The 24295-nt window shown below is 38.5% G+C and overlaps 1 protein-coding gene and 1 pseudogene across 5 annotated transcripts; one reads left to right on the top strand and one right to left on the bottom strand.

Moving 5' to 3' along the window:
• Window positions 1-4109: 4109 nt before the first annotated feature.
• On the bottom strand, window positions 4110-9260 carry LOC108715430 (annotated as a pseudogene).
• Window positions 8769-20884, top strand: utp4.S (UTP4 small subunit processome component S homeolog). 5 transcript variants are annotated; one of them, XM_041561178.1, is made up of 17 exons: window positions 8773-8912; window positions 11653-11813; window positions 12676-12867; window positions 13063-13147; window positions 13237-13326; window positions 14386-14597; window positions 14673-14844; window positions 14917-15008; window positions 15563-15659; window positions 16318-16382; window positions 17126-17248; window positions 17459-17627; window positions 19066-19172; window positions 19309-19401; window positions 19476-19661; window positions 19889-19999; window positions 20162-20884. In XM_041561178.1, the coding sequence occupies exons 2-17, from the start codon at window positions 11655-11657 to the stop codon at window positions 20276-20278; spliced, it is 2070 nt and encodes a 689-aa protein (XP_041417112.1). In that variant the 5' UTR covers window positions 8773-8912; window positions 11653-11654; the 3' UTR covers window positions 20279-20884. The 5 variants fall into 5 exon arrangements, with proteins under 5 accessions (XP_018116057.1, XP_041417112.1, XP_018116058.1 ...); XM_018260568.2 differs by lacking the exon at window positions 19309-19401 and having other exon boundaries at window positions 8769-8887; XM_018260569.2 differs by lacking the exon at window positions 19309-19401 and having other exon boundaries at window positions 16324-16382.
• The last annotated feature ends 3411 nt before the right edge of the window (window positions 20885-24295 follow it).

Below are 24295 nucleotides of genomic sequence, written 5' to 3'. Positions count from 1 at the left end.
AATATCAGCAGGCTAAAAACATCACCAAATTGATCCCTGCACCTCTCCCATTGACTTATACAGTAATTTGGCAGGTTTTAGGTGGCGAATAGTCGAATTTGAGTTCTTAATGGGTCAGAGTATGATAAATCACGACATTTGAATTCGAATTAAAACTCAAATCGAGTTTGGATAATTCAAAATTCGAATTTGAGTTTTGACCCAAAAAAAAATAAAATCTAAAATTTTAATTTTCACTTCGACCCTTAATAAATCATCTCCCTATAAGCACCCCATGTTTATACAGGACCCTTTCATAGCAATCATGGGTGTTCCTATTAAACAGCATTAGTCAGAAAAAGGTAGAGGCATTTACAAAGACATTCAGACATAATCTTAATTTTGGAATCTCCATACACTGAGCAGAATAAAAACTAATGATATACTTTTGATGTTCTTACAGCACACTTGTTTAAAAAGGCTGATCTATGGACTATATACCCTTAGTTCAGGGAATGGCAAACTTTTGTGCTTCTAAGTTTGCATAACTACAATTCCCTGTGCAGGTATGGGACCTGTTATCCAGAATGCTCGGAACCTAGAGTTTTCCGGATAACGGATCTTTCCGTAATTTGGGTCTTCATGCTTTAAGTCTACTAGAAAATCATGTAAACATTAAATAAACACAATGGGCTGGTTTTGCTTCTAATAAGGATTAATTATATCTTAGTTGGGATCAAGTATAAGCTACTGTTTTATTATTACAGAGAAAAAGGAAAATAATTTTTAAAATTTGGATTATTTGGATAAAATGGAGTCTATGGGAGACAGCCATTCTGTAATTCTGAGCTTTCTGGATATCGGGTTTCCGGATAAGGGATCCCATACCTGTTTTCATTTAGCAACTCATGGGAGGTCTACTTGGGTGTATCAGGTAGCGGTCACTTCAAATACTAGCAGTTATCTGCATATTTTATAACTAGCAAAGGTCAAAATTCATTTCAGGAATATGTCACAGTGGGGGCAAGTGCAGATTTGAGTCCTGCATGCCTGCAGCTACACAATGAGGCCTTCAGCCTCCACTATAAACGAAAACTATCATGGCTATAAAGACTTCATCCAAACTGCAGTGGATTTAGTCATTTTCATAACTAGACTGTATTCTTTACGATGATTTTTAGATAAGAGATTTACAGACCTAGGTGCTAAACAGCACAAGTACAGTTGCAGATAGCAATAAATCAACACATGGAGACTAATTAATAAGAGGTCGGATTTTAGAGGTTTTTTAAAACACAACTAAATTCACAAACTCTAAAACCACCACTGTCATTGAATGTATTAAAAAGCTCTGAATGATCTGCTCTGAACCTCTAAAAACCCAAATTTTTCAGACAAGCGGAAAAAAAAAGGATAAATAAATTTAAATCAGCCCAATAGGAGCAGCGCAGCTCACATTGACTTCTAAAGGACCTCCATAACTTTTACTTGATAACATTTTGTATTAGAGGTTTTCATGGTTTTTGCACTTAGGGGGTTATCTATTAAAGTCAGAATGCCAAAAACGTGAAAAATCTTAATTTTACTATAAAATCTGAATTTTTAGTGGAAAAAAAAACCCTTGAATTTTTTTTTGATGATTTTGATTTATTATAACCTGAATCTGAAAAAAAAATCTCCAAGTGGTCGGGGTCCTGTAGAAGTCAATGGCAAAGGTCCAATTTCAAATTTGACGATATCCTGGTCTGCGCAGAGTTTTGGACAAAAATTTCAAAAAAAAAAAACGGGGGTTTCGATCGATATCGCATTTGCAGGCATAAAACTCCAAAATTTGGAAAAACGCTAATTTTTAGAGTTTTTTTCCAAACCGATTTTATCAAGTTTTTTCAATCATAAATAAGGTCAAATCTCAGATTCTAGTTTGGTCTGACTTTTTTTATTTAAAAAAATCGGATTTTGATAAATAACCCCCGAGTCTCAATTTTTAGAGCTTTTCAGAAATATAGGAAAACATGTGGGGGAAAAAAATCACAATTGTTTGTAAATGGGCCCCTTAATAGTCTAAGTAATCAAGCTATCATAAAGGGAACAAACCTTGTTAGTTAGTATTTATTTCAGAGAGGGCTTTTTTAAATAAGAAAAAGTTTGGCACCTAAAAGCTGCACCTTAACTCAAGTGGGGGTTTCATTTACAAGTGCTTGAGTTGAAACGCTGATGTGTTGGGCAACTGCACTTGTGCAAGTTAGCACCTATGTTCATACACTGCCCTATAACCTGTATGTTAGTGTGCTGCCTAAGCCTAACTCTTTTCTTTTACTGCACACAAACCAACCATGTATATTACAAGTTGCCGACACATGAAATCGGCCAATTGCAGCAGGTAAAATCTGTCAGCAACTCACAGCATGAATGTGTTGGTTGCAACCAGGAAATAAATGATATTAAGCAACCACTACATTTTATAATAGCCACGGTTTGCCTTTCAGTAGGAATTCCAGAAATCCAGTTCCTAGCTCTCTAGTAAAGTTCTGTGGTCTCCCTCATTCCTGAAGTTACTTAAGGTGGCCATACATACGCCGATAAAAGCTGTCGGCAGCTTATTGGCCCGTGTATGGGGCCCCCGACGGGCTTCCCCGAACAAGATCTGGCCAGATCTCGATAAGATGGGACTAAAAATCCCGTTGGATCGCTGCCGCATCTGTTCGTTGATGCGGTCCCGCGATCCGATCGCCCGGTACAATTTGTTAGGGTCCGATCATTGGGCCCTAGGGCCCACAATCTGATCAGCCCGATATTGCCCACCTCAAGGTGGGCATATCGGGGAGAGATCCGCTCGTTTGGGACATCGCCGAATGAGAGGATCTCTTCCGTGTATGGCCACCTTTACTTATATCACTATATAGTAGGTCCTCACAAGATATGATCTCTTTATGTTTCATGGATCAATGTCAGAAAGGCTGACTGTTCTACTGCTTGCTGTACAGTTTTTTTCTGTACCGTTTTAATAATATTTATTTATTTTGTAATATGGATTTAACAACTTTATTTTTCACTTTTTGTCCATTAAAGGTATTTGTAAAAAAAAATAATAAATGAAATGGGCTGTCAGTGCTAGTCTCTTGTGGATCATTTACTATGCAAGACTTGGGCCCAGTACAGACTTCTTTTACAAAGTACAAGTGACCTGGATCAATTCTAACTGGAAAGTTTGGTCTTTACATTCAGTGAGAGTCATATTCATATTAAAGTGTTTATGATGGCACAAGCTGTCGTTTTAATTTAAAAGATATACTTTATACAATTAATGAGGACATGTATCCCTTTAGTTGGCCTTAAAAGAGTTGTATGTACAAGTGTAGAGCACGTTACTTTTCAGAATGCTAGCATCCCTATATGAGCAGGATTTCTATGCATTACATTATACTTCAGTAATACAGGACCTATAAGTGTAATATATGAAATGCACTGGTCTGTTCAAGTCTATTGAGAATTACTTAAGGTACTGAATATGCAGAAAGTAAATGCTCTGTGATTACAGTAAGCTATGCTCTCATTTTATTTAAAAATATAGAACATTTTAAAAAGCGCAAACTTTCAAGCACCACTATTTCTCAGTACAGTGTATAGAATTAAGTGAACCGTTTCTGCTTTTTACTTTTTTTGGGAAAATGTTTTTTCCATCCTATAGAAATGCTCCTTGTAAAGAACAGAATTTATGCACCTCATACCCTCCTGCCATTACTGGTACTGAGGGGAGAAAAAAAACGTATTTGCGGATAATACTTGTTGATTATTTACTGCTTTTCCTTATTCATTTCCATTTCAACAAAGAACACAAATAGTTTAAAAGAGAAAAATATGTTTCAAAATTGTAAAGTGCTGGAATAAGATCCCCATGGGTAAGGTCACACTGGGTGTTTCGGGGAGATTTAGTCGCCTGGCAACTAATCGCCTCATCTTTGCGGCGACCAATCTCCCCGAGTGCCTTCCCTCACTCTGCGCTGGCTAAAATGAAAAAGCACACGTGGCGATTTATTTTCCGAAGTCGCCCAAAGTTTCCTCGTGAGGCAACTTCAGAAAACAAATCGCTGCATGTGCTTAGCGCCGGTGATTTTTCATTTTAGCCAGCGCAGAGTGAGGGAAGGCGTTCGGTGAGATTGTTTGCCGTTAAGATGAGGCGATTAGTCGCCAGGAGACTAAATCTCCCCGAAACGCCCAGTGTGACCTTACCCTAAATGTTCATTCTGCTACCAAAACAGCAGCCTTCCCTGAGTTCTTAGTACTCCAAATGCAAGCCTCCTGGTCACATCTTCTTGGGAACATTAGTGATGATAGGCTTGGGCCGTGTTTTGAAGATGATTTTCTTCTTGATCAGTGCTCTTACTTGATACCTAGTGCTCGTCTCAGCAAATGGCTTGTCCAGACGCACCATCTTCCCATACAGGATGTGATGTCCAACAATCAGCAGTGGTACACCCTGAAGAAACAGACATAATACTGTAGATTAAAGAACCACTATAAAGGCATGGGGTCAGATCAGACACTCATTTTGTTTTAAATTCTGTATTTAGAGAAAAAAACTATGAAGCATTTGAAGCTTGTACATATAAAGTATTCCAAAAACTGCCACTGTTCATGGATGACTGGCTGGGTCAAATCAAACACACGTTTCATTAAAAGATCTGTATTGCATGACCTTATCCATAAGCAGCTTGGAAAGGTAAAGCATGCCAAAGAATATGTCTTTTTGTGTTTCTTTGATGTTAAAGCTCCGCAGTGTTATGATTCAGTAATATCACAGTCTTTATATTAAATGTGACTGGGGAGCGCCATCCTGTGGTCCCAATTAATAGGACAGTAATTGTGTGCGGCCAATCAAAGGAAGCCTGCTGCAATGCCAATATGACTCAGGCCCTTCTTGCTCTCTTTTATGTTGATGAACTCCATAATGATTCTCCATTCACATGGGCAAAGGGTTTGCTTGTGTTTGTTTGCTTTTTATGGACCATGAACCTTTTGAAAATCAGCCAGGTACATCAAAGCATACATGTATGCAAATACAGAATATTGAATACCGAATGCCAATAAATTTGTGCTTTTAAATAAGGGATACTGCCACATCTAGCAGCTTTTATAACATTTATTAAGCAGAAATGGAACTGATTTGACACCATACTCCCACACTCACAGCCTGAAACCAGTTATTTAACACCTAGCAGTTGTTCACAAAATGAGAAAGCTTAAATATGAAGTACTGCAAATGTATCCTGTATTGCGGCACCCATATAAATTAGCAGAAGTGGAAAAGTATACTATAAAATGTGTAAAACTAAATAGAATTAACAAACGATAATACTGAAGATGCCCTGCAAATATAAACAGAAAAGTACTTGCCATATACTTTTTCTATAACTCTGTGTTTTGTTGTTTGAGCGATTTCCCACTTGGCTGGTGGCTGATAAAATTGCTTCATATCACAACTCATTCAATTTGATGGCGTCAGCTACATTGTTGCTTAAAAAAATAGGCAGTAGTCAGTACATACACCAGCAAATTCAGGCATCTATCTAAGAAATGAATAGGGGGTGATTTAAAAGTGTTGTTGCCTGCAAGCCAAGCTGCAAATCAACAAAACAGCCTGTATCAGCTAGTCTGCCACGACCCTTAAATATCAGAATAACCATATTCCATAGGAGACCTGAAAGCATTCTTGACATTAGCGCTGCACAGATATTGGTTTAAAGTCAGTTATGCACCTCATTTTATTTACTATTTTGTGCTTTAGAAAGTAATGCCACTTCATTAAATGAGCAGTTCAGTGTAAAAATAAAAGTGGGTAAAAAGAAAGAAGGCTGTGCAAAATAAAAATGTTTTCAGTAGTGTTAGCCAAAAATGTAATATTTAAAGGCTGAAGTGAAGGGATGTCTAACATAGAACTTTCCACCTCTCTCTAATCCAGTTATCCCCAACCAGTGGCTCACCAACCCCTTGGATGTTGCTCCCAGTGGCCTCAAAACAGATACTTCTATTTGAATTCCAGGCTTGGAGGCAAGTTTTGGTTGTATAAAAACCAGGTGTACTGCCAAAAAGTGCCAGTCCACATAGGGACCTTCAAATAGCCAATCACAGCCCTTGTTTTGGTACCCCCAGGTACTTTTTTTTCATGCTGATGTTGCTGCCAACTCTTTTTACAATTGAACGTAGATAATGGGTAAAAAAATGCTCTAATCCCTTTTATTTTCTTTCTTTTTTTTTGTGCCCCTGATGAAGACCACTTCTGTGGTCGAAACGTGTGAAACTTTTCTTTTGTTAAGCAATAAAACTTTTTATTTAACATAGAGTGTGCAGTCCACCTTTCTAATTTTTGAATCTACTTTGGAGACTTGGATGGGCAGCCTCCCACTGGATCAGCACCTCAAATCTTTTCATGAGTGTGTGCCTCCCAACACTTTGTACCTACTAATCCCTTACTTAGCGACTTGACACAACTGTTCAGTTAGTTTGCTTTTGACCCTGACCTGCATACTCATAGCAAGCTTACTGAACAGTTATGTCCAATGCTCTCCCCCTTCAAGTCATTGACTTACTAACAGATTAGAGAACTGCAAAGCAGGTAGTAGTATATTGGCTATTACGCAGGGGCGTAACTACAGAGGAAGCAGACCCTGCGGCTGCAGGGGGGCCCAGGAGGTACAGGGGGCCCCATGAGGCTCTCATTGATGAGCAATTTGAACATATATTGGTAAAACAGGACAAATACTGGATATGTTGGGGGCCCTAAAATTAATTTGCTGTGGGGCCCAGCAACATCTAGTTACGCCACTGCTATTACGTTAGACATCTAGTCAATCCAGGCTTTATACATCACATTTTTGGCTAACTTCGGTTTATTTTCAATTTTGCTCATACAATCTTTTTACCCACTTTTATTTTTACACTGAATCGTTCCTTTAAAGGGGTCCACAGAGACCCAACATAAACAGCAAGAGAACCCATACCTGGGTCCTGCCCCTAAGGTTATGACTTCCTGTCTTATAATGTGTACAACATAACAGTCCTAAGGACAGACTATTCTGTGCACTACATCAGGCCACACTTAGAACAAATAGACAGGTAACAACTACTGGCATCACCTCTTTGGTATAATGCAGATCTCCCATCACCAGCAAGACCATCCTGTCTCCGATCTTCTTTCTCCCCTTGTAGCTCCATCAAAAGCCAGTCTTCTGGTTGTCCTTGTACATCCCTGTAATTATAGATGTTGTCCATATGAGGTGGTTAATGATTAGCACTGTATATTCTATCCTTGGTTAATACTTCCCTTTGCTAAGGCATTGCTGCTATCAGAAAGCAATGTTAACCTTAATGTTACAAGTGAAATACATTAGGCTCCTTACCACATATGAATCCATAGTAAATATTGTTTTATAGGTAATAAGAAGGCCCCCTCCCAATAGCTGCCAAGTATTTGCCAGCCTCAACAGTAAAGAACAGTAGCGCCTGCGTTTTTTTTTTTTCATTTTAGCCGGTGCAAAGTCAGGGAAGGCGCTTGGGGGGATTGGTCGCCGCAAAGACAAGGCGATTGGTCGCCAGGCGACCAAATCTCCCCAAAACGCCCAGTGTGGCCTAACCCTTAAAGGGGTGGCTCACCTTCAAACAGCTGGTTTCAGATAGATCACCAGAAATAATGACTTTTTCCAATTACTTTCTATTTTCTATGTGTGACTGGTTTTCTAATATTTATGTGTAAAGTGTCATTTTTTACCTTTGAAAGAGGCTCCGAGAGGGGGGTCGCCGACCCTGTAAAAGTGTAAACTGTTCTAAATGGATATATTTAGTTGATACATTTCTTATCTTTGTCCCTGCTGAGCAGAATCTCTGGGTTTCATTACAGGCAGCTGCTAGACTTGATACAATAGTTGCTAATACTCCAGAGATGCTGCTGAGAGATGTATCAACTAAATGTTGCAAAATTGTAAAAGTTCAGAATCTGCACCTGAATTACTGAGCTGCCAGACTCAAACACCAGAGACACGAACATTCAACTTTAAACTTAGATTTTGTAAAAACTGTAAAAAATAAATAGTGGAAAGTAATTGAAAAAAGTCATTTATTTCTGGGGAACAATCGGAAAACAACTAAACTGAAAAAAGTTGTTTGGAAGGTGAACTACCCCTTTAACTCGTTTTCTCAACATTGAAGAAGTGGTTTGCCTTTAAGTAAGATCTCTTTTATAGCTTTGGAATGATTTGTCTTCTTCTTCTGACTCTTTCCGGCTTTCATATGAGGAAATGGGGTCACTGACCCCATCCAAAAACAAATGCTCTGTAAGGCTACAAATGTACATGTTTTCCAGTTCCTTATTCGAGCAGGGTTGCTAGGGTGTTTCGAACCCTAGCAATCAGATTGTTTAACTTCAACAGGAGATCTGCTGAATTACAAGTTAAATCAATTAAAAACCATAAATAATAAATTGCAAATTGTGTGAGAATAGCACTGTCTACACAGTAAAAGTTAATTAGTTAATAATTGGATTATTTGTGACAGAAAAGTGTAATTCCCCTGTATATCTCAGCATTAGAAGTACAACCGGCTCACGTTTATCTCTGGCTGGGTGGTTCCATTGTGTCAGTGTCAGATGATACATTATGAGAGACTGAGAGCGGGACGAATGTCACTCAGTGTTGCCTCAGCAGCAGCACCGACTCACCGGGACACCAGTATCTGCACCATGTTCCCGAGCTCAAATGCGCTACACAAGCTCCTCTCACTAACAATTCCACGCTCCGTTTGGGATACAGGACAGGATTCTGAATCTGGCGGCAGCCCACACAGGGGCGGGATTAGCAATACTACGCAGTTCCGGCTCCGGTTGCCTATGGAATCCACGTGAAGGAAGAGAAAACGCGTGAGTTTAGCCCGGTTAGAATCAGGTACTGAGTTTAAGCACATCTTCACACTTTCTCTATAAACTCCGCGTCTACATGTTCATGTGTAAAGAGCTTTGTGTGATTTATTGTGCCAGTTGTCTCCAGCTACACAGCGAAACTTTATAGAGCACCTGTCCACCATTAGCTCCTGAGCTTTACTTTTTTATTGTTGGGATAGTCTCAGGATTATACATGCTGTATGTAGTGTTTTCTTTCACACTACTGTAAATGTGAAGTATGTTGGTTTAGTTGGGAGTGTATTATCTGCTTCAGAATCCTAGACACAGAGCATTATTCCCCATGTGTAGAAGGGTTGCCTGGTCTAGTTTTTAAAACCAGCCAAAGTCCGCGACAAAACCGGCCAAAGTCCGCTACAAAACCAGCGACAAAACCAGTCAAAGTCCGCTACAAAACCAGCCAAAATCAGCGACAAAACCAGCCAAAGTCCTCTACAAAAACCAGCCAAAGTCCTCTACAAAAACCAGCCAAAGTCCTCTACAAAAACCAGCCAAAGTCCGCTACAAAAACCAGCCAAAGTCCGCTACAAAAACCAGCCAAAGTCCGCTACAAAAACCAGCCAAAGTCCGCTACAAAAACCAGCCAAAGTCCGCTACAAAAACCAGCCAAAGCCCGCTACAAAACCAGCCAAAGCCCGCTACAAAAACCAGCCAAAGCCCGCTACAAAAACCAGCCAAAGCCCGCTACAAAAACCAGCCAAAGCCCGCTACAAAAACCAGCCAAAGCCCGCTACAAAAACCAGCCAAAGCCCGCTACAAAAACCAGCCAAAGCCCGCTACAAAAACCAGCCAAAGCCCGCTACAAAAACCAGCCAAAGCCCGCTACAAAAACCAGCCAAAGCCCGCCAAAGCCCGCTACAAAAACCAGCCAAAGCCCGCTACAAAAACCAGCCAAAGTCAGCGACAAAACCAGCCAAAGTCAGCGACAAAACCAGCCAAAGTCCGCTACAAAAACCAGCCACAAGTCCGCTACAAAAACCAACCACAAGTCCGCTACAAAAACCAGCCACAAGTCCGCTACAAAAACCAGCCACAAGTCCGCTACAAAAACCAGCCACAAGTCCGCTACAAAAACCAGCCACAAGTCCGCTACAAAAACCAGCTACAAAAACCAGCCAAAGTCCGCTACAAAAACCAGCCACAAAACCAGCATAAGTTCACTACAAAAACCAGCCAAAGTCCGCTACAAAACCAGCCCAAAACTAGCCAAGAGGCATTTCAAATGTAGCCCAAAAATAGCACAATATGTGCAGTGAAAAAAAAAGTCTAAAAAATAAATGAATATATGTGAAAATACGACTTTTTCAAATTATACATTTTGGTGGCCAGCAGATTTTTGCCCCAAAATTGTCTGAAATCGAGAAAAGTCGCCGAAAAAAACTTGAATGCTTAAGGGTGACAGGAGACTGGGGTGCAGAGGCCAAAATATGGTAACTCCCAACTTCTACACAGGTCAGTCCATTGCATGCTGGGTATTGTAGTTTTACATTAAACTTGGCAGTCGGAAAATTGTTAACCAAAAACTACATTACCCAACGTGCATTGGGAGACGCAGGCTTGGCACGTTAGGGCAAGAAACAACTTTGGCTGGTTTCCAAAGTACAAACCAGCCAAAGGCCCAAAAAGTAGCCCAAATCCGTACCTTGGCTAGTTTGTACTTTCAAAAGGCAACTGGGGCATTGGGCATACATTTCTGATTGAACAATACTTATCACCTACTAGCATTATTTGTATGGGAATCTTTTTTGAATCCCTAACAGTACCCGGGCACTCAATTAAATGTGTTATTATATTTACCTTTAGTTAAACAAATGGATTGATGCTACACCTAACACCTTGCTGATATGTCCAGTTTTTTAATGTGTGTATGTATTTTAAATTTGGAATACAGAAAGTGTGTTTTACCTAATAATATAGTCACAGTAGTGAGACCCCCTGTTTAAGTAATTCTCCGCTTTATATGGATTCTTTTCTTATTAAATGTATTTTAACTTTACTTTGGGGGGGAGCTCCGGGTGAACTTTACCTTAAAATATACTGAGTAACTATATGAATGTTGCACCTCTAGCTGCAGCTTTGGGATATTTTTTTCTTATGCTACTTTCAAAACCCACCTGGGCTTTAAATCAGTAGCCCAATTTGGCTGGAAACCCGCCAATCTGGCAACCCTGATGCTGGTTGTTATTATGTTTTATATAAATCTCTCTTTCTAGTTAGTGCTAACATTACAGAGATTATACATACCTCTCAGCAGTCCCTGCCCCAGTGGCACTTACACCACACATTCATGAACCATGCAAACAAAATAATACATCACACACAAAAAACTTATTATCCAGAAAGCAACGAATTACAGGAAGGCCGTCTCCCATAGACTTAATTCTAAACAAAGAATCCAAATTTTTAAAAATGATTTCCTTTTTCTCTGTAATAATAAAACAGCACCTTGTACTTGATCCAGACTAAGATATGTTTTAATGATTTTTCTAGTTGACAAAGTATGGAGATAAAAATTACAAAAATATTCCTTATCTGGAAAGCATCAGGTCCCAAGCATTTTGGATAACAGGTCCCATACCTGTATATGGGATTTTGTGTCCGGCATTCTCTGTGTGGCCTCTCGGATATAACCTTCTAACATGTGTTTATTTTAAAGTATAAATAGCTGCTATATGGATTAAGAGAAAGCACTGTTTATCAGATGTCCCTTGTTTTGTTACCTCTAGACATGGGGGAGTTTAAGGTCCACTGTGTCCGGTTCTTTGACTATGTCCCATCTGGAGTGCGTTGTATGGCCTTTGCAGAAGATACCAACAAGTTGGCCCTTGCTCGAAATGATGGTTCTGTGGAAGTTTTCAGTTTTTCCTCTTTTTACTACCAGGAAAAGGTATGTTGTCTTCACAGACATGGATGTAGATATTTAGTTGCCCTTACAGGGGACCTGCTGCCATTAGGCGAGTTGATAATCTTATCTCAGATGACAGTGTCCTGCAAGTTACCAGGGGCTGCAAAAATCCACTTCTGGTAACTTTAAAGGGGATGTAAAGTCAAAAAATGAAATTCCTTTAACAGGTCCACTGTCTAAAAATAAACTTATTGTCAATATACTTCCATTAAAATTTTTGTACCTTTTTCATAAAAATCATGATTATCTGCGCTCCAGCCTCCCCTTCTCTCTATGCGCATGGACTTCAGCCTGCATGAATTCCTCAACATGGCGGGCCGGCCCGTGGCTGCTGTACTTCAAAACAATCTCCCCTCCTCCGAGTTCTGTAGTATCAGGGAAAGCATGTGGAGTTGTCATGGAGGTCAGCTTTAGGAACGAAGAGATAAATTAACCCAAAGTATCTCTTATCTTGAAGTAAAGCAGCCACGGGGCCGGCCCGCCATGTTGGAATTCATGCAGGCTGAAATCTGTGCGCATAGAGAGAAGGGGGAGCTAGAGAGCAGATAATCGTAATTTTTATGAAAAAGGTACAGAATTTTTAATGGAAGTATATTGACAATAGGTTTATTTTTAGACAGTTGACCCGTTAAAGGAATTACATTTTTTGACTTTATATTCCCTTTAAGAGCAAAAATTTAATTTGGAATTGGAATTGAGTCTCTGCTAGTGTAGAAGGTGCAGTTGCACCCCCCCGATCTGCTTATGTATTAAAAAACTGCGCCGGGATATATCCTCAGGTCGGCACTATGTACTGGATCAAGCATGGCGATTTAGTGACTTGTTTTATTTTCCAGCGTTGTAGGTGATTCCTGGTGATGAGAGTAGATCCATAGAGTCAATATGCTGGGCAGCTGGTAATAGACTTTTCACTGCTGGTCTGAATGGAGAGATTATAGAGTATGACCTTGAGAAACTTTGTGTTAAATACACACTGGATGCATATGGTGGTCCCATATGGAATATTGCAGCTAATGCCTGCAGTACACATCTTGCGGTAAGTGCAAGCACCTAACTTGTAACGTCTTCTTTACAAACTTAAAAAAAAAATGCTACCGTTCTATAAGAAATTCGTCTTCTATGAAAAGAAAATCTTATATTGAGGCCTCTATTTATGAAACCTATATGTAGTGCAAATTTGCAGGCAGTTTTTTTAGTTCCTGTCATGTCATGATTTTTCTGTATCCTGCAGGTGAGCTGTGAGGATGGCTCTGTTAAGTTGTTCAGCATTACAACTGACCATATTAAGTTTGAAAGGAACTTGGACCGACAGAAAGGTGAGGAATTGGTGCTAATTGCACACTGACAGCTTTTAATGTTTCAGCTTATATTTACAAGAGTAATTTATGTCCATTCATCTTTAAAGGTCGTTTACTCTGTGTTGCTTGGCACCCCCTTGGTACTCACATTGTCACTGGCTCTGTCAACAAGATTCAAGTTTTTAAAGCCTCCTCTGGTAGGTGTAAATGGGCAGTCCATGTTTTTTACAAAACGCATCAGTTAATAATGCACTGCAATCCGTTTCTCAAAAGAGCAAACAGTTTTTTTTTATATTTAATTTTGAAATCTGACATGGGGCTAGACATATTTTCAGTTTCCCAGAAGCCCTCAGTCATGTGACTTGTACTCTGATAAACTTCAGTCACTCTTTACTGCTGTACTGCAAGTTGGAGTTATATTACCCCCCCCCCCAGCAGTCCAACAACAGAATAATGGGAAGGTAACCACAGAGTACGGCTCCCAAACACAAGATAACAGCTGCCTGGTAGATCTAAGAACAGCATTTAATAGTATGACTATGAAGATTTTCATTCAACCCCAAAATAAACATTTGCCTAATAAAAGAAAACATAATTCTAAGCAACTTTCTATTACACGTTTATTAAATTTTTTAAGTGCTTTTAAAGTTATTTGTAAAAATGTTTGCTATTAAAATCAGCATTTGCTTAACTTCTGCTTGTTACTTTTTAAACAATGTTGCAAAAGTCTTGGTTCCCCAGCAAAGTCAGGTCTGTTAATCAGCTGTTAATCTTATAGTCTTATATTGTATCTTAGCCATCAAGGCAGAGAATAGAACGGGACAGACAAACACTGCTTTCAACAGCAATACATATATAGAAATAAATTAAAAACCATAGAAAATGTGTAATGAATGTATATTTGCAAATTGCTTGGAATAATATGTTCTTTTATTAGGCAAATTTTTTATTTGGGGTTGACTTACCCTTTAAGCGTTTTCTTGTCATTAATAGCTGCCCTACCCAGATCCAATAATTCCTTGTGAAGCATAGGGCCAAAAATGTATATGTATATAACTCAATTTGGTGCTACTGGTATACACAGTACTATACATTTTTTACAATATAATAAAAATTTAAGAAAAAAACAGGGCACAATAGTGCAATAAATACAGTACATACAAAGATTAAGTGACATACTTAGAGACAAAGGAGGAAGGTTTTCCCTGCTCCGTAGAACTTACAATGTAAATTATTTTGTGTCCATATCATCCAAGGTCACCTAGAGCATGTCCTGAAGCTTGATAGCCGGCCATTAGCTGGACAGAGACGTGAATGTGTGGTGTGGAGTGTGGCAGTATTATCCAATGGAGATATTATCAGTGTGGATTCTTCAGGGAAACTCCAGTTCTGGGATTTAGAGAAAGGGACACTGATTCATACACATTCAGTGGCTAACTGTGACATCCTGTCACTTGCAGTGTCAAAGGTAATGCAGACAATTTTGTCATATATCTTAGATGATGTTCCCACCGATATATTTATTGCACCTATTGTGTGACAGGCAGAAGACAGCTTGGTGGTGGGCACTGCTGAAGGTGTTGTCTTCCAGTTTCAACATATAGCTTCGAAGGCAGGTGAATGTGAGAGACAGTGGGTGCGCACCAAGCCGTTCCGCTATCATACACATGATGTAAGAGCAGTGGCACACAGCAGTACCGCCATCATATCCGGAGGTACACACACTTCCCACCTTTAAATGCTGACTGTTATGTTCTTATTCAGTATTTAATCACCTTTTCTCTTAGGTGTAGAAGGTCATCTTGTTATACGTTCCCTTATGGAGAAGATAGAAGTAAAATCTTATGAAGCTGCATTGAGAAAAATCACATTCCCTCATGTGAGTCTTTTTTTGGCTGTAACTGTTCAGTATGACATAAACATAAGAAGGAAAAAAAAAAAAAAAAACAAGCAGCAATATATAGAATCTTCTATCTGAGTCTGCTACTAAAAAACAGACAAAATTTACTTCCAGCATAAGTTTAACTGATTTAGGTGCAAAGCGAAATTTGGCCCATGGATCACATGGATAGGGTTTCAGCAGACTGGTCTGCAGCCCAAATCTATTCTCAGCCAGTAGTATCTGCCTGCCTGTATAATTGTTATCAGATATTGGTCAAGAAAGCCATCGTTTTTTGTACCATATGTGGACCAATAGACTGTAGAGTAAAAATAGCAAGGAGCAATAATAGAAACTCTGAAATGATGGTTCTGTTTAATTCAAATGCAAAATATATGCTAAAGCAACAATTGTTACAGGAAAAGTTTGCATTAATATGACCTTTTATATACACTCTGTCAGTTTTGAGCTTTGCTGCCCACATTCATTTATTTACCATTTTGCATATGTTTTTATTTATGATTATAGTAAGGGAGTATATTCATATTTTGCAGTATCATTTGGTATCCTCTGCACAAAAAGCTGGACAATTGCTTTTCCAATTCCCAGAACACCTGGAACTCTGGCAGCTGGGAAACACAGACATTTCAGGTACAGCAGGCCAAGCTTAGGTACAGATAGGTAGGATTAAGAAAATCTGACCTGGAAATCACTTTATGCTCTATATATCAATAAATGGAGAAATAGAGAAGCAGGACAAAATGTAGAACTAGCTGCTAGTGCTTTTATTGGAAAAACATGTTTCGAGCTCAATGCTCTTTGTCAAGTGTAATACGTTAGTGCAACTTAGAGATTTAAAGGAAGTGAGATAATTTATCCCCCTCCCCCACATATCATCTAGAGAAAACCAATCCAATGCAATAGATGCAAGTACATAAATTGTCAAAAGTGTAAAGTTCCGAGTGTAAAATCCGAGTGTACAACATCACTAGTGTATAGATGTCCTTTCAAGTCCGTTTGGTCCAAGTCCATTAACACAGCAAAAGTTTTCCAAAGGAATAGAAACTGCCTAAGAGAAATAAAGGCCTATCTATAAAAACATTGACAAAAGAATATAACTCAGTGCTACGCAATATTTTGCCTAATTTACTCTTACCATAGCTGTTTTCTAAATAGCTCTTTCCGCAATTCTAGGGCAATTATTCAAAATCTGAAAGAAAAAGAGGAAATAATTAATATTAGCGATTAGTGGACTTATATCTGTTTCTGTGCATGTTCTACATGTCTTTTTTTTTTTTTTTTTTCCAAGGAACAGATGGGGATGTCCTCCCTGTGAAGAAGAAACAAGAACTTATTTTAAAGCTTAAAAGAAAGGTGAGGAATATAAAGAGGGGGGTAATCTCTAGTTTGAATTAATTGGCTATGATATAAAAATGGGTCTATTCATTTTACAAGTAAGGATCCATTAATCGGATACCCGGAAATCCAAAAAGTTCAGAATTAAAGGTGGCCACATACGATAAGATCCGCTTGTTTGGCGACTTTGCCAAATGAGCTGATCTTTCCCCGATATGCCCACTAACGGCAGGACCAGACAATCAGATTATAATATAGGATATGGGTTGAGGACCGCTAGCTGGCTAGATCAAACCCCCCCCCCATCGATATCTGCCTGATTTTTGGCCAGAGATCGATTAGGGAGATCTGTCGGAAGCCCCCATACACAGGCAGATAAGCTAATCGGTCTAAAGGACTGATATCGGCAGCTATAATCTGCCCGTGTTTGTCCACCTTAAGGGAAGGCTATGTCCAATAGATTTTCATTTTAATCAAATAAATCAAATTTTTGAAAATTATTTGTTTTTTCCCTATTTTAATTAAACGGTACCTGGTACTTGATCCTAACTAAAGTATAATTAATCCATACTGGAGGCAAAACAATCCTATTGGGTGTATCTAATGCTTAAATAATTTTTATAATAGACCTGGGTCCCCAAGCATTCTGTATAATAGGTCCCATACTTGCATTAGCTATAGTTATAAAATGTCATATCTCTGCTTATGGAAAATAGGGTTATTTTGAATATACAACTCACGCTGACTGTGTCTCTGTTCAGGGTTCAGAGAGTATTCGTTGCAGCTCTGTTTCTCACTGTGGGTCCTGGATTTGCTACGCCACCTCCTCACAGCTTTACTTGTATCGGCTGCAATATGAAAAGGAAAGCGTGAGTCTAAGCCGGGTGAGAAGTTGCAATATTTTAACCTCACAGAGGTATTGTTACTGGACAGAATTTCAAGAATATTGTCAGGAATTCTTGCAAAATAACAAGTAGAGCCTTATAATAACTATATTACCCAAGTGTTTAAATGGTCTCATGCTCCTTAACAATATAACATTCATTGAGAAAATTTACTTTGGTGCACTGATGCCCATCTATTTCATCCCACAGGTACACAAACTCCCTCAACTCCCATCTGCAGCCTTAAAACTGTTGTTCAGCCCGAACTCCAAGAGACTTTATGTTGGATCAGAAGGAGGATGTGTGCATGTTATGGAGATCTCAGATGGCACTTGCAAACTTGGTCCAACCCTCCAGCCTCCTTCAGAATCCACAAACCGTAAGCTAATTAAGGGCTTGTAATATGCTCTGGAAAATATAGATACTAAGTCCAGAAAAACTGAGCACTACGGTATATGCATAAAAATAAAAGGAAACCTACTTCCCCTCCTCCACCCCAGGCCTGTTATCCTGAGCTAGTGTATAATAATCAAACTTTTATAAACTAACCCACAACGAAAGACGCTGTCCCAGATATTATTATAAAATATGTTTTTTAGGTATAGATAAACTTATACTAATGCACCCCTATATGTATGAAAACTCCATGAACATGAACTGACATGCAGGAATGTCTTTCTATTTTACATATAATAAAGTGGCACATTACACACAGACACAATCAGACTTGCAGGTCAACAGGGATCTTTATCGAGCATAGTAGTTGGCTTTTTACAAAACACATTGATTATGGAATCATATGAGTTACCTTCCAGTGTAAGATTACTGTTTAATGTGTAAGTCAATTCTGTACCTCAGGAATTCTGTATACAATGAATTTACATAGATCTAAAGATTATATGTTAGAATTGTCTCTCAATATTTTAAAGAGAGTGCGTGCTTGCGGAAAAAGAACATAACATTCTGAGAAACAATCGGAGATTTTTCTCAACTGTTGAATGAAAAGACTTTGGATTAGTCTATGTAATCAGCAGGCATTCCAGAGGTTTGTGGTGAAGCCAAATGAAAATAGAATGGTCAGCTGAAGAATATTTTTATTTTTGTATTGTATCAGAGAAAGTCGGGTTGAAACTTATCATTGTAGGACACTTAATTAATGAGCTGCTGGGTTTCTGGGCAAATATTGTAAGAATTACAGAGGCTTTATGTCATGGAATTAGTAAATAATAACTCCACTCTCCATAAACCTGTCCCTCTATGTTCCTAAATCTCTAAAATATATATAATCAAAACTAAATTACAGATGCTCACCCAGTGACAATGCTGCTTACTGGCGCAAAATACCAGTCAACTTGCGTTTATCTCGGATAGGAATATCACTTTGTAATATTGGTTCCACGCCATAACACAGTAATGAGATATCAAAAGTCAGGATATATTATTGCTTTGTAATAGAAAATATAACTATGTTTATTGTTTTACATGTCTAATTGCAGGAGCAAAGAACAAGAAGGCAGATTCACATATATCAGCTGAAATTTTTATTTGTGGATTATTTTGTGTTTTAATGGTTCCACTGGCCCTGGACAGTTGGAAATTTTATTCAAGCAACATGAATTTGATGTTGCTGGACTACAGTTCCCACGCTACAGTGACCCTCGACATCCTGTTAGATGTGTTGCAGAAGCATGGGTTCAAGGCTGTCTAGATAGAGCTATATAGAGCTAAGCATATTGGTGCACTGTGATAAACATTTGATGAAGAAACGTAAAAAAGCATTGTTGTCCCTTTTTATAGATATATATTTTTGTCCTCAGGTTCTTTGAGTTCTGTACATCTCATGGCTGCGAGTATGAATGGAAGCTACTTGGCAGTGGCTGCCCCCAGCTCTCAGATAGATGTCTACAACACACAGTTAATGAAGGTGGGAGCTACAAAATTGTTGGGAATATAAAATTATACTGTCATGTTTGGTGATTTCAAACCATTGTGCTCATCAGAGTACTGGAGGATCAGAATTGTGGCTAATTTCATATTACTCCTATCCCTTGCTTTTGCAGTATGAGTGTTCTGTTCCTCGGTACAGCTGTCCTCCTAGTGCACTTAGTATCCACCCAACAACGGAGAACCTTGTGATTGCTTATGCAGACCGTGTTATGTCTCTGCTTTTATTTTAAGAAAATGTTTGAATGTTTTCCTTACCTTCTCTTGTTCTCCCAACACATAGCTGATGGAGTTCAATATAGCACAACGCCAGTACACAGAGTGGGGCAGAAGAGTCCTCAAGAATGGTCTTCATCGTGATTGGCTTGAGCGAGACACACCCATTCTTGACATTTGTTTTAATCCATCAAGGCCTGAGGATATACTGATGCATGACAACTACATGTTCTGTGTCTTGGACAAATCACTGGTAGCTGTCTGTAAAAAATCAATGTAGTGCAGCATTTCATTACAATTTATAATAGGAGGTGTCCTGTACATATGGTTAGAACAGCTGCTTATATTTATTGGATGTATATGATAATTAGAATTCAGAAATATGTAAAACACAAACTGGCAACACGTAGTTGGAGATTACTACACAGTCAATTACAAGAATACTGTACATAGCATTAATATTGTTCTTTTTCTGCCCAGCCACTTCCAGATGACAAAACACCACTTCTCAACCAGATTACAATAAAACATCTTTCTGAGAGCGAACAAAAGAGCCGAGCACATGCTTTTAAGATTACAAAGCGGTTTCAGGTATGAAGTGTACCCATGTTGAATTTCCTTTTTGACCCTTCACTTGATTTTTTTTTCTAATCATTTTCTAACCCTATCCATAGCCCCCCTTACTAATCCACCGAATACCAACCCTACCTTGTTTTATGATATTTATAACCTGATGCTCTTTCTTCCCTACAGCCACTCATGTTTATGGACTTGCTCAGTAATGGAGATCTGGTTCTGGTAGAGAGGCCTTTCAGTGACATTGTAGCTAACCTGCCACCTCCAATGAAACAGAAGAAGTTTGGAACTTAAACATTTACACAGTTTTCCAAATCCCTTTCACCTCAGTGTGACTATACAAATGCTTGCTCAGCCAAGCTTGCTTGCCTTCATGTTGGAGTTGTATTCTTACATCTACCCCCCCCAATTCCACCTGAGGAAGAAAATGTTTTTGTGCTTTCGACAGGACAAAAAAAGCAAGAATGGGTTGAAGACATTTATAAGAACAAGAATGTAATGGAGACGTTTAAAATAGGACTTTTGAGTGCATCCACAGCCTTAACATTTCCCTAAAAAGTTTTATAGGACCTTGTGGAAAAACTGCTTTTTTGTGTTGTGTTCTTTTTCCTACAGTGTCAGTAAATATCTCATATTTATATTTTTTTATCTCCAGCCATCAGTAAATATTTTAATGTTTCCTGTTCTTTAAAAATATGATGCTTGTAAAAGTATAGAATGATAATATACACATTATAATAGAGATGGTGGCCTGAAATTTGAATCAAAGAGGTGTTGGAATGCCAACATTTCCTACCCTACCTAATTTCTGCTTTTATTAAGATTGACATTGATGTTAATTGAATTATTGAAATATGAGGACAAAAGGCAAAATATACCATTTTGGCATTTAGACAAAAATAAATGCAGCATTACTTGTACAAGATCAAACATTATATTGTTAAAGCACTAGTCAGACAGATATTCTTAAATTAAAAGCAGTGCACTTTTACACATTCAGTACACAACTTTATAAATACTTGATTATTTTACATAACATATCATGTAATTAAAATCTGTCTGGCAGCATTAAAAGTAGCATTATTGCAAGGGGCATTTGGAAGTGCTGTCCCTGTTATGAGCCAGATTTTAACAAGAATCCAATACGTGCAATTGTGTACCCCAGAGTCTTATCACATCTCCAACAAATGTATGTTTTCTTGGGGATGACAACGAGGTTGTATCTACTGTAAGTCAATGGGAGAAGTCCCGAAGATATCTGATCTGCGATGGGTTTCGTGCAATAATCCGATTTCGTGGTATTTGGGCAAAAATATTTAAAAAAATTTAATTTTTCGGCAGAAAATCTGAAATATTTGTATGATTCAATTTTTTTTCTATTTTCCCACACTAGATTTTTTTGGGAAAATGTATTGATAAATAAGGGGAAATAACCCATGCGGATTTGGTAGGAGTATATTGAAAAAAATAATGAGATAAATTCAGATTTTGATAAATAACCCCCCCTTGGAGTGGGGAAGGTCAAAGCAAATTATGTCGTGTTTTTTTCCAACTTTGCTTTGTCAACCTCTTTATTCCATATGAAAGGTTTAATTGCCTGTACTGATATTGCTTTAGAGGATTTACTTCCACAATTTTGCCCAACTGGGTAATTCCCTTTCCTTCAATTACCTTGCATACCTTTTATTATTTTTTTGTCTTTCTATTTAGGAAGGTTCCTCCGCTGAGGGGTTGCCCATTAGTTGCATCATTGAGCCATTTATGGTTGTTATACCTTGGCATCCCAGTAATATCACATATTCCTAATTACCATAAGAAGGGTTGCATCCAAACAGGGTATTGATGACCCATTTTTGTTTTTGTTGAGAATATAACCTTCCCATGTCACTAGGATGCACGAATCCAGGATTCGGTTTGGGATTCGGCCAGGATTCGGCCTTTTTCAGCAGGATTCAGATTCGCCCGAATCCTTCTGCCTGGCTGAACCGAATCCTAATTTGCATATGCAAATTAGGGCTGGGGAGGGAAATCACATGACTTAGTCACAAAACAAGGAAGTAAAATTGGTTTTCCATTTCCCACCCCTAATTTGCATATGCAAATTAGAATTTGGTTCGGTAATCTTTCACAAAGGATTCAGGGGTTTGGCCGAATCCAAAATAGTGGATTCGGTGCATCCCTACATGTGACCCAATCTTTATTGTCATAGTACACCCATTTTGCTCATATTTTTTTTTACATCTGGCCAAGTGTGGTCAAGTTCTGGCATTTGAACCCTGAAGTCATAAACAAGCTTTTTCCACTGAACCCAGGACATAAAATGTGACTACTTGAAAAAAAAAATAGCCCCTATATCATCTTTTGTAATATAAGGTAATGGTAGGTTGTCACCTTTTTTTTCCAGGCCCTACCAGCTGATGACGTAATGGGTAGGGCAGAGTCACAATGTTTCAGAGGCAGAGTTGTGACAATTTGCAGTGGAGTGTTTTTTTCTCCAGCTGCAAGAGTGGATCTTTGAGTTTAGCTGCTGTACTACTGTGTCTTTGAAGGTTCTCATTCATTCAGGTCATGGTATATCTATAGTAATTAGTCAAATCAACTGTCTTGCTGTATATTTTTTTTTCTATCTCTCTTGAAGATGTGTCGCTAATCATCAACTGGCTTTCTCAATGCAGTGGTTAAATAACATGGAATCTGTTCCAATCAGCATAATCTGTTTAATATAACCAGCATGGGATCAGAGACCTCATGGAGGTAAGAGTGTTGATTATAATCGCATGATGGAGCCTTCTTGTAAACATGCCTTTAACTTTCCTGATAGGTTGCTCTGCATGACGCTTTTGTAAGGGTTGTGTCCATGGCATTTCCTATTTTAATGCAGTTTCTCAAGTTTTGTGAAGACTAATATATAAAGTCTGTCATTGTTTGTATAGCTGATCGCTAAAGTCTGAAAATATTCCAAAGTGGTCACAACAATGTTCAGTTGTGTAAATGCATACAGTTGTATTTCAGAGTGAATGGGTGTTGGAAACAATGTCTTGCTCTGTTCAAATGTCTACAGCTAGGTGTCTCTGCTGCCACACGTAAATGGACTCCTGGAGACGTGATGTTTTCTACAACCAATTCGAATACATCAGTGAAGTAATGTAACACAAGTAGTGGACCTTTTATGTAGAGCTGTATAAATATTTTTTTTCCACATAGTCTGGCTGTGTCCGGTGTAACCTGTCTGTCATTTGTCTAAATGATTTTTAGAAAGCCCATCCCTTGCATCAGACTTGCACCTGGTTCATCACAGAATTTATAACCACCAATCTGCTCCCTGTCTAAAATTATACATCACTGATGAATTGAATAGAAGTTTTCAAAAGGGATCCCCTAAATAAGTTAATTGTAGACATATTGGAAGTATGTGAGGACTTTCATGATTATACAAAGCAATGGTTTTAGGGATTTTTAAGTTCTCCTGGCACATAGCAAGGCTGAATTGCTGTAATGGTCATTCAACCACAGTGCTTAGGATACCTATGGAAGCAAATACGTGTAAATCTTCTATAATTATCATTTACCTAGGCTTAATGGAGTTTATAGGCAAATAATCAAGCATCCTCATAAAACCCGACCTAAATGATTGTTTGGCTGCCACCCAGCGAATGCCCTGGCCCAGGAGTTTTGGTGGCCTAGTAAACCAGTTACAGTACACTCCCCATGAGCATAGTAAAGCATGTATAATGCAACATTTATAATTCATTACATTTCAAACCCTTTTGTGTCTAGTCTTTCCAGGTGTACCTCTGCTTTTCCTGTTGTTTTTTTCACTTTTAATACTTGTATGTACTCCATGTCAACGTTTTCCTGTCAAGTTGTCGTATTTCTCTGCATTTTGTTTCTCCTTGCTCACTGTCTTTCACCTTGCTCCTTTATTCCCAGTATGCCATTTTCTTATTTTCCTGTGTTCTTTTCCATCTCTTCCTTTTGTAAGGTTCTCTGCTAACCATATTTTTCATATACCATTCCATTTACCAGTTTCCCATTTTTTTAAAAAATTTCCCCTCTTTCTTCATATTTCTTGTCTTCTATTTCCCTCTCACTCTCTGTGTCCCATTCTCTCCTTTCTCACTACAATCACCACCATGTCTGTGTCTTGCTCTGGTTTCTCTCCATACTTAATTTGACAAAATACAAAGTAAGGAGGGCACACCTTTATAAAAAGTTATTTTTTATAAAGGTGTGTTCTGTATTAGAGACATATAAGTATATTGTGGGTGCATAGGAACATACCGATCTCATTAGGTCAATTACGACCACAAC

Source organism: Xenopus laevis, chromosome 4S (assembly GCF_017654675.1).
Source record: "Xenopus laevis strain J_2021 chromosome 4S, Xenopus_laevis_v10.1, whole genome shotgun sequence".
NCBI lineage: Eukaryota > Metazoa > Chordata > Amphibia > Anura > Pipidae > Xenopus > Xenopus laevis.
This window is presented reverse-complemented; position numbering and strand designations above follow the sequence as displayed.

Excerpts from the sequence above, each read along its gene's own strand:
- utp4.S (XM_041561178.1), top strand. The coding sequence starts at position 11,655 with ATGGGGGAGTTTAAGGTCCACTGTGTCCGGTTCTTTGACTATGTCCCA. Across the intron at positions 14,845-14,916 it reads TACCGCCATCATATCCGGAG|GTGTAGAAGGTCATCTTGTT; the intron begins GTACACACACTT and ends CTTTTCTCTTAG. Across the intron at positions 19,173-19,308 it reads ACAACACACAGTTAATGAAG|TATGAGTGTTCTGTTCCTCG; the intron begins GTGGGAGCTACA and ends TTGCTTTTGCAG.